This window comes from Lithobates pipiens, unplaced genomic scaffold (assembly GCF_037356315.1).
Source record: "Lithobates pipiens isolate NorthernLeopardFrog02 unplaced genomic scaffold, aLitPip1_a1.2 Scaffold_19, whole genome shotgun sequence".
Lineage (NCBI taxonomy): Eukaryota > Metazoa > Chordata > Amphibia > Anura > Ranidae > Lithobates > Lithobates pipiens.
The window spans coordinates 185,410,683-185,422,012 of record NW_027507764.1 but is presented as its reverse complement, the minus strand read 5'-3'; the positions used below and the strand labels follow the sequence as shown (position 1 = coordinate 185,422,012).

The following is an 11,330-nucleotide window of genomic DNA, read 5'->3' as shown; positions in this document are numbered from 1 at the left end:
ATTTTTAATTGAGCAATATGAGTCAAACTAAATAAGCCAATGCCACCAGGTGATAAAGCAGATACAGGAGTCTGGGTACACCACAGTAAGCCACTATGCTGCATACATGACAACTTGCAATAGGAAGAATAGTAAGGAAGTTTTTAGTTATAGGCCCCCTCCATCATGTCCTTAGTGCAGTCCTTATGCAAAAGTCCCTGTTGTAAGACAAACCTAGTAAAAATTACATTTTACAACACACACTTGACAAATAAATTACTGCTATTATACAAACCAACAAAAAAAGCATAATATTTAAAAGCTGTTTATTGAAAAGACATACTTTATACATAAAATAAACAATAACATTTCTACCTCATTAAACCATTTTATTTGCAAATAAACCAACAGTAAAAACGAGCAATAATAAACAACCAAGTATAAATTTAAAATAACTTTGGGTCAGTATATCTCAAGATTCACTTTTACAACAAAGCAGTAAACTTCATCTTGCTCAGAGTCAAAAAATATTAGTGGACTTTTCAAGCAGACTCCCAGCCAAACATGTTTGTGTTTTGGATAGCGTAGTGATGGGTATAAATTCCTTTCAAGTACTTATTTATGTCCATGTCCCCACAACTGTGGTCAATTTAATAGGAAATGAGGGTATATCTCTCCCATGGGGAAATAAGTAGCCATAAAAAAATTTTTTTTCAAACTGGTAAAGGGTTATAAGCTCTGTTGGGTTTTAGTTTTGCTGTCTGAGTCTCTGCTAGGGAGATTTCCTAGTGACTTCCTGGCACTTCTTGCAAGGTAGCAGTATCTGGAAGATGTTTGTCCTTCCCCATTCCATTCAAGTGAAAAAGTTGTGACTGAAAATCTACTTTAAGACTTCTTTACCACTTTGCAACACCTTACAATACAGAGTGCAGTAAATAAATAGTAATGACTAGCTAGAGACTATTCTTCCTGTTCTCTGATTCATACTGATAAACTGCTTTCCCTTCAAAACTTGGCCAATACGAGCTCCTGTGTCACTACAGGCATTTATAATGATACTTTAATGTGTAATATATAGTTCTCAATGCAAACATTTCAGATCTTGTATTTATTTGCTGTTTCCAATGAATATATCAGCATATTGTACATAAACAAAATGTATGCTTAAGGCTAGGTACACACACAGCTTCCATACGATGAGGCTTGTATATTCTATGGGGCCAAATCACACTTGAATTGCACCTAAGTAGCACAGGAACCTTTTCAAAAATTGCTCTGTGCTTAGTCACATTGATGTAAACGGACACCATTGAAAACAATGTGATTTTCCTTGTCATGCGATTCTGTGCGACTGAAGTCACATTTGAAATAGCACTAGTGTGAACCAGGCCTAAATATCTGTACATTTCAACACTGCAATATACTTTTAGCATTCTATAAAAAAAAAATAATAAAAAAAAAATGTTGCACACCATTTGAAATCTGTATGACATTGTAGTTGTCGAGCATCTTGGTGTCTATTGATGTCCGACTAGACTAAGAATCTCCACGATCATGGAAGAGACATCTGTGTTCAAGCTGAAATAAAACAGAATACAAGAAATTAAAAATATCAATCCTCATAAACATTATATATGAGCAAAAGCAATGACTCATTCTTTTCTCATCCTACTTCATGCTATTTTAGTGAGCTCAGTCCAGGATCTTAGTCGGAAATAGAGAGGTAAACAGCATAAAGTGGTTTTAAAGGCTCAAGGTTTTTTACCTGCATGAAGGTGAAAACATCTGTGTGCAACAGCAATACTAACCTGAGCTCCCCCTCTTGATCCAGCGATGTGCACAAGAGCTGAGCTTCTCCTGGGTCTCTCATTCCTCATTGGCTGAGACAGCAGCGGAAGCCATTGGCTGGCTCCTGCTACTGTCAATCACATCCAGTGAGCCAATGAGGAGAGAGTGTAAAGGCTCAAGGTTTTTTACTCTCATGCAAGAAGGTGAAAAACCTTCAGCAGCACCCCCAGCCCCCCTAAAACTTACCTGAGCCCTATCCTAAACCAGCAATAGGCAGGAGTGCCTTGGCTCTCCTGGGTCTCTTCCCTCCTCATTGGTTGAGACAGCAGCGGTAGTCATTGGCTCCTGCAAATCACAGTAAGTGAGCCAATGAGGAGAGAGCAGGGGGTGGAGAAGAGCCACGCTCCATGTGTGAATGGACACACAGAGCAGTGGCTCGTTAGTGAGCCAGCTCAGGTGCCCCCATAGCAAGCTGCTTGCTCTGGGGCATTTGGCAGGAGGGAGGGGCCCGAGAAGAGCAGACTGCTATGTGTGAAACCACTGCATGGAGCAAGTAAGTATAACATGTTTGTTAAAAAATACGTGTAAAATACTTTCCTGATGCCTTCATGGCAGCACACACTGGGTTGTGACTTCACCCCCACAACCTGACAGGATTGGTTTAACTATAAATTTGAAGGGGAGACCCCCCCGCTGCATTCTCTTTTTTATCCTCATCTAACAGGTTTCTCCTATTTACAGATGAATAAGCCTCTTACCGCAATCGCCCCAGCAGGTTCAAGCCTCTCTTGTTTGGAATTCCCTCCTGTACAGTCTCTAAAGGAGCTTCTATGGAGGGAAACCCCATTCTGGTGGTCTCAGGGGGCAACTGGATTCTGGCAAGTAACAAGTTTTAAGGCTCCCCCCTATCCTATCCTATTATTCCCATACCTGCCTTTTAAAAAAAAAAGAGACGACACATTTCTCACTCCTTCTGGGGTTGCTGGTTCTTGCTGTCCTCCGACCATGGCCACCGTCCGTTCTCGCCGCTCTGCGCACGTGCAGAGCCAGGTAATCACTACTCTCCCTGTGCATTGTGCCCTTATCCAAGATGGCGCCGGAACACTCAGGAAGCATCTGCGCATGCGCGGAGCGTCATTTGGCCACCGCAATGGTGCCATTTTTAAATAGAGTTTAAATTTAAATGGAGTTTTTTTTCTCTGTATTCCCTGTGCCTCTCTGCAAGAAGCTGGAAAACTGTTGCTGCTCTGCATTAAGCTAAAAGCACTCAGGCTCCAAGGTAAGTCCCTGTGGGGCTCCTATTTATTTATTTTATTCTGGCAAATGTTTGGATGTTTTTTCCATAGTTGAAATAAATAAATTAATAATAATAAATAAATAGTAAATAATTTAATAAACAAATGTAATAAATAAATAAATGCAAATAAAAAAAAAATATATATATATATATATATATATATATACAAGTTTATTCTCTTATATTTCCCAGACTGCCCTGTCTCTTTTTTTCCTTATGGAGTCCACTGCCCACATAGACCACCATCAGCAAACTAGGTAAGAGGCTGTACCAGGCATAGGTAAGTATTGAAGGGGAGAAAAAAAAGAGTGGCAGATGCTAAATGCTGCATTTTCTTGGCAGCCCTACTAGACCAAGAGCCGCAAGTTCCAGACATGGGAGAAGATCGAGCCATACTTCAAGCAGGAGGTCCTGCAGGAGCCGCTCAAGATCTCCTTCACATCATCAAAGACACAGCCACTCACGGCATAGCTACTCATGCCACAGTCGCTCCCGTCATAGTCGGTCAAATCGCAGGAGGTCTCCTTCCTCACACTGTCGAAGCCGCCACACCCGACCTGCAGCCAATGCTTGCTGGGTATGCGGAGCTCCGGCACTGCTAGATAAACTTGCCTGTTGCTCTTGCTTCAACGAAGCTACCTACCAAAGAGAAAGAGGCGGACGCAAGGATGGCTACAAACCTCATAAGGGAATCTGTGCAGGAGTCCATACTGGAAACAACAGCACCAGCAATGAATAGAGCTGTTCCCAGTACATCTTCAGCAGACCCCCATCACACCCAGGCATCAGAATCTTCCTCTGAAAGTAAAGGTCATGAAATATCAGTAGGCTTCGATTTTTCCCTAGTGGAGCCTTTTGCGAAGTCCGTCAAGGAAGCAATCGGCTGGCAAGACGATAAGGCAGAACCACAAAAAGTTTGAAAATATTTTCCAAACTTAAAAAGAGTTCCGGAATCTTTTCCGTTTATAGAGGAGCTTGAGGATCTCATTAAAGACAAGTGGGAGAGATCTGATAAGATCTGTTCTGTCCCTGTCTGTTCTGTCCCTGACCATTTCCTCTGAGCTGTGAGCCCCTCTAGGGTTGCTCCCCAGCCTGAGAGACTGGCATCTGTAGTCAGTACTCTCCAAGTTACCAGGAGAAAAGATTTTCCCTTTCGCGGGTTCTGATCCTACAACCACCAGTTTAGGCTTAAGTGTGCCCGGGGAGATAAGCACATTGGATAATTGAGGGTTTTTCCTCTTCTGATCCAGGCCAACAAGATGTCTTGTTGTAAAGGCCTGGGTTGGAACTGGGCATAAGGCACTGCCTCGAAGGAGGATACCATCCTCCCTAGAAGACTCATACAGAGCTGAATGGAGGGTTGTCTGGTGCCCCTTATCTGACGCTCCCCTGTATGGTCACCGCACACAGGTCCACTCCAATGGACCTGTACAGCACCCTGCTGGAATGCCTTAGCGCTGTGGTGTCCAGGATTCCACTTTGTAGGGTCCAGCACACCGGAGGCCGCATTACAGGTAAACCCCTGCAGGATCTTGAGTCTTCTTTGTGAGGCTCGGGTACCATTTATCTAAGCACATAAAACCTGTGTCAAATGGATCCAATCGGTCAATCTCTTGATTCATTTAAGAACCGTTTGTGGGACTAGAGACCTGGAGCCCAGAGAGCTCAAACAAACCGTGCCAACCACCTTGCAGACACTGGTAAAAAACAGAAGTGCTTCCTGTGTGGGAGGGGTTATATAGGGGATCACTTCCTGTCTGAAGACCTTTAGTCTACCAGTGTCCATTCACCTGGAGATGGAGTATAACCCAGTAGGTAATGATAAGCCCGACTCTGTGTCCCATGATGTATGAAAAATAAATAAATTAATAATAATACAAAAAAAAAACCTTTAATATCACTTTAAGCTGTGCTCTCCTCATACTGCCATAGAAATCCTTTGTCATGGGTGTGAAAAACAAAAAACCTTTTTGGTTTCACTTTTTCCAGACAAGAAATCAGTGAGCTAATAGGGCTATACATCACTGCAACTGTGCTAAAAGTCCACTAAAATAAAACAAATCAGGATTCTCAATAACCTACTGTGAACAGAATCCAGAGGGCAGTCCCAGGGTCAATGGGAGTGTACCTCCTAAGATCTATGCTATATTTTTGGCTTCTGTATCACTAGTTAAGTTTGACACTGATTTGAAGTCTGCTGTATGTAATAGGCCACAAGCCGCTTGCAGGGGTTTGTTTATACAACTTTGCCATCTGAAGTGCTATTTGTGATGGATTGCTCTTCAGAGGGTAATTGACAGGAAAATAGGTAGTTTTATGGTGCTTCTTCACTGTCTGTTTTAACCCCTAAAATCCCAGGCCACCTGCATTCCACACGGTTGTGGGGTGGTTACAGTGCTGCCCCATTGAGATGAACAGGTATGGGGGGGGGGCATAATTTGTGCTATGCATTGCAACATCTGCATATCTCTGTCTGCTGCCTTTACAGCTTAAAGTGGTTGTAAACCCTTACAACACACTTTGACCTACAGGTAAGCCTAAATTAATCATGCCCCTGAGGACGCACGTTGGTGGCGAAACGTCAGGCGTTTTTTGGGACCTGGTGACATCAGAAGGAGCACAGGAGTGGTCTTCATTCGTTCTTTCCATCTGTAGCCGATTGTCATTTGATGCCTGTATATCTCATCTTAAATGTGAGTTCAACTACGGTTTTAGAGAATAAAAAGATTATTGGTTTATCAGTAAACCTGCGCAATGAGGCCACTTTGTTTTATGTTTTCTATGGTTTTTGGGAGGATTGTTGGTCTGGAGATTTAAGCAGTTCCTGGGAAGTGAAGTGCCTACTAAACAGAAATAGGAATCCTCTTTTCCCATTGGACGACTCCCATTGAGATGATTGCGCTTCTGTAGACGAAGGGAAATCAGCATAGAAAACTGCCTCCCCCTTGGTGATTTACTACATGCGTTTTTATCTGCACATTTATGGTAAGAGTCAGTGTTTTTGGGTGTTGGTGACGGTTCCCCTCCTCCTCTGCGTATGAAATGGATTATGACTATTCCTTCTTCTGCCTTTGGATGTGATCACCATATCTGAGGATATCATATTTTGAAGCCATTCACTATATTTTTGTTTATGAACTTTTTTATATATTATGTTTGTTTTGAATAGAGCGCTATATCATTGTCCATATAAATTAAGGCTTACCTGTAGGTCCAAGAAATATCTCCTAAACCTATACGGTTTAGGAGATATTTGCCCAAAGACAGGCACCACTATCTACGGTGCAGGCGCACTGAGCGCGGCATTATCAACAACGGAGCTGCCGCGCGCGTCGGCTCCCGTGCGCATGCGCGGGAGTGACGTCAACGCGGCTTCGCCGAATGACAGCGGCGGAGCTGCGAGACCCCACGAGAAGATGGACGTGCCGGACTACAGGGGACAGCGGTGACTTCGCTGGCTCCTGTGTCAGGTAAGTGACACATAATGGACTACTATGCGATGCGATAGTAGTCCATTATGCTTTGCCTTTGCAGGGAATGAAAGAGGAAGTAAACTCATCAGGGTTTACTACCCTTTTAAGAGACAGCAATAGTGGGGTAGTAAAAATGTGACTCTAATGCATGTTCTTACCTCCCCACCACCTCATAACCTAAGTGCATTGGGGAGTTCCCGATGTGCATCAACAATATAGGTTCTCAGATCACCAGACTGCTGACAAATGGGTCTGAAGTAGTTTGGTGCATTTGAGCAATGCCTGAATGAAAAAAGACGTGATGACCACATAGATTCTGATGGGAGAGTACTTTTATCTTAGGTTATTACATTTGTAAATGAGTTTATGCCCAGTGGTAAAATGATTCATTGCATTCATTTATATAAAAACTGTGGCACTAGTTTGTGTAATTATAAGAAGTACAGTGATTTAGATTTTAGTTTACTAAATTATGATGTTAAAACTGTCTAAAATAGTAAAAAAAAAGGTGTGGAAGAAGGGCAGCATGCTGAATTCCTCAGTGTACTGAAGGTCAGGATGTGTGCTGGCATTATGTAGTTTCCTGCCTATGAAATGGTCCCACCCTGCAGCAAACCTGCTAATGTTCCTAAATGTGAAAATATTTTATGCATAGGCTGTCATGGTATGCTATAAATAATACATTTGGACTATGGGATTGTGTAGTGTGCAGAACATAATATATTTTTTTTAATATATTTAGCTTATTTTCAAAAATGTCCAGAGCATAGTATATTAAAACCTCATCTAATCCCAATCATTTATTTATTGTTTTCATATACTCAGCACTGCGGTCTTCATTTCTGCTGATCGTGTCCTTTCCCAGACAGAGGTATATTTTACTGGCATCTAGATTATTTACTGATTTCCTAAACTCACAAAGCCTCACAAATCAGTACTTTTGCACAAGAGTCAATTACAAAGCTAAAACTTGTCACTTTCAGTCTGATTGTGTTATAGGCAACAAAATGTCATTGCCATCAGATCAGTGGTCTCCAAACTGCAGCCCTTTGCTTGCCTTTATCCAGCCCTTGGGGCATTATTCCTCCCCTTGAAATGTCAGTGGGACATAATTCCCACTGGGGTTAGTGTCAGTGGGACATAATTCCTCCCACTGACACCAACGATGGGGCACTATTCCTTCCACTGACATCAATGATGTGGCACTATTTCTCCCACGGACACCAACAATGTGGCACTATTCCTCCCATGGACACCAACAATGCTGCGCTATTCCTTCCACTCACACCAATTATGGGGCACTTGTCCTCCTCCCACCGATACATAGTTACATAGTTAGTCAGGTTGAAAAAAGACACAAGTCCATCCAGTTCAACCACAAAAAAAAAAATGTATATATATATATATATATATATTTAATATCATACCAGTGATGGGACATTATTCGTCCCACTGACATCAACGATGCGGCACTATTCCTCCCACAGACACACAAATCATTAGTAAGACCTCATCTGGAATATGCAGTTCTCAAAAAAAATATTGAAGAACTGATAAAAAGTGCAGAGAAGGGCAACCAAACTCATAAGAGGCATGGAGAAGTTCAGCTATGAGGAAAGATTAGAGGAACTGAATTTCTCTCTTGAGAAGAGGAGATTAATCGGGGATATGATCAATATGTACAAATATATAAGGGGTCCATATAGTGAACTTGGTGTTGAGATATTCACTTTATGGTCACCACAGAGGACAGGGGAGAACTCTTTATGCCTAGAGGAAAAAGTTTAATCTCCGAATACGGAAAGGTTTCTTCACAGTAAGAGCTGGGGAATAGACTCCTTCCAGAGGTGGCTCTGGCAAGCTCAGTAGATTGCTTTAAAAAAGGCCTGGTTTCTTTCCTAGGTGTACATAATATAACTGGATACTGACATTTATAAGTAAAGTTGATCCAGAGAATATCCGCTTAGGGCACAATCGATTAGCACAAGGTAAGGACAGCCACATACTGTGAAGCAGCTCAATAGGATTCACCCTTGGTTACCTTGTGCTGATCGCTAGGGCCCTAATGATAGGATTCCCAAACGGGGTTATCTTCTATATCTACATTACATAGATGCTGATCTGTCCTCGAGTCTGGAGGTCTCTTTCCATGTATTTGATACCTAAAGTTAAAGCATCTCAGGCCCAATAAACGTATTTCCTTGATACCTTGATCTTTGATGATCTATATTACACTACATGGCAATATATCCTCAGTGTTGATCTGGACTCTGATTTTACCACATTGCAGTTTATGCTTCTAACTACACGTCAGGACCTTGTATGATTGAAGCCTGTCGTACTAGTGGTCTTCTCTACCCAGTGGATATATTATAATCATTTGGCTATGTATTTGTAATGCTTTGATGTATACGGACAGTAGATTGGAGGCTCCAGGCTTGTCTATGTTGGTCTAGTCTTGTGGGGTGTCTCTATACCCCGGGACATAGTTTCACCAGCACCTACTAAGTATTCGTCCTGAGGAAGCTAAATATCTAGTGTAGTTCAAATACCTGGGTGTATTTGAACCGGGATGTTCCTGGTCCCACAGCTGCAGTCTTACTTGTTGTGCCACAGAGGAGCTCTGGAGTTATAGCTATGTTCTCTTAGTTTGATACATTACCTTGGATTCACTAGCCCCACCTGTTGCCAGCTGTGGACAATCTACAATCAAAGGAGCCCATAAATAGCAACACTTCCCATCTCTCAGTGCCCGTTTGTTTGTACTAGCTTCCTGGGTGTTTTGACTTCCTTTTGACTCTGAATACCTTATTTGAACTTCTGCCTGAATTCCTGACTACTCTCTAGCTTGCTGATTTTTTACTTCACCGCCAGCTCGTGTATGACCTTTGCCTACCTGAGCAATCTCTGGATTTAGATTGTGTACCGCTTTGCCTGATCTGTTGCTGTCCCGATCTGCCTAAATTTTCACCGGGATCCTCAGCACACAAGCTCCACTTTGGACACTACCTATCATAAGTACCTTACACTGACACAAACAATGGGGCAATATTTCTCCCACTGACACAGATGAGGCAATATTCCTCCCACTGACACCAAAGATGGAGCACTATTTCTCCCACTGATACCAATAATAGGGCACTATTTCTTGTTGGAAGTACAACAGAAATGTTGCTTATAAACTAACTATATACTGTATGCATTATACCTATCTATCCAGCAGGTGGCACTGTAGTGTTTATCTATGGTAATGTATTCAGAGGAAGTGTTATCTTTCTCAGTTCATGTGTTCTCTTATAATCCTGCGCCCTGTTCCACGATAAAGCCATGCTGTAAGACTTAATCTAATATCCTCCACGAAAGTAAAGTATTCTCTGTATTCAAGAAGCTTCTAGCACATTATTTCAATACTCTGCACAACATTTCCCTAACAACAAAAATTGGCCATTGTTCACTCCCACTGATGCCAGGACATTGTCTACTCTCACTGGCCACAGCCAGTCCCTCTAAAGTCTGAAGGACAGTAAACTGGCCCTTTGTTTAGAAAGTTTGAAAGCCCCTGCCATAGATGAATTAAACAGGTACCTGCCTGAAGTCAATATAAAACAGCCATTTTGTTGTATGCAGAAACACCAGCTCCTAAAACAGCATTACTGTGCTTTAAACCAAAACGTTTTGTACATTTCCTAATTTCTTCTTCTCATTCATCAGAGGCAGGAATCATAATGCTATTAGCGCCGTCTCCATGTGAGATGGTGTTAAAGCTTACACAGAGTTAACTTCTTCCTTGTCAAGTGACCATGTCCAGGCCTTGTAATTGCATCCTGCATCCTGGGAGGAGCTCACATGCCAGGTATGCACTATTTATCAGGCCATTCTTGCTTCCACATGGCTCTCCCCAGTGGTGCTATGATATAGTGATAGTTCTTACCCTGTAGTTCCACCCAATAATCCCCTAAATCCTATAGGACAATACTCCAACCTTGTTGTGTTTGGGATAGCACCACCCCTTGCCCCTGGTTGTTTATGTTGGATAGATGGAAAAGCTGAGTAAAGTCAGCATAGGGCAATAAAACCGTGGTAATTATTTGGGGGCTACAACTACAGGCATTATCCCAGTAAAATTTGCAGCCAGTGGTTCCTTTTAATGCAGGTGGGCAGAATGTGGCCTCCCCCTCCTGCTGTCACCATCTTTCCTGAGCTCTGCCATCCAATCGTGGAGCCTGGGAGTGCTCTGACCAACGGCAACAGCTACACAGCACAGAGAGAGAGGAAATTACATTGTTCATCCCTTTCTGTGACCCGGGAAACTAGAAGCAATGAGAATTTTGTTCTGTCTCTCTGTTTACCTCGCCCTTAGCAGGCAGGAAAGCATGATCGGACAGATCTATGTCTCATCAGCTGCATTGGAGGCCAGAGGAGAGATTTGGAGTCTAATAAACCCGAAATCTCTCCATAAAGAGGGCCTCTCACTGATGTTGTTCATCCCTTGTGATAGCAATAAAGTTAATACAAAAAAATGTGAAGAAACAGTGTAAAAAATAGTTTTAGATTAAATAAATAATAACATTTAAAAATAATGGCTCTGAAGAAGAGGTGCTACCTATCAAATTGCGTAAGCCATATTGGACGCTGAATGGTATTTCCATGCTACAAGTCAAGTGTTGTGGATCTGATGACAGTCACATCTTTAATTTGATATGCTTGTTGACTCTATTGATTTGTGAGTATATTATTTGCTTTTGTTCATTATTAAAGTATATAAAAAGGGTAATGTGCTAGGCTGGTGCAAA

General features: G+C 42.1%; 1 protein-coding gene across 2 annotated transcripts in view; it reads right to left on the bottom strand.

Annotated features, from left to right (window-relative positions):
- Positions 1 to 288: 288 nt before the first annotated feature.
- ULK4 (unc-51 like kinase 4) overlaps positions 289 to 11,330 on the bottom strand; it is a 951,013-nt gene continuing 939,971 nt past the window's right edge. For both annotated transcript variants that reach the window (XM_077491567.1, XM_077491568.1), the window contains exon 37: positions 289 to 1,557. In XM_077491567.1, the coding sequence (XP_077347693.1) occupies positions 1,497 to 1,557 (61 nt within the window). In that variant the 3' untranslated portion in view covers positions 289 to 1,496. The remainder of the gene's footprint in view (positions 1,558 to 11,330) is intronic.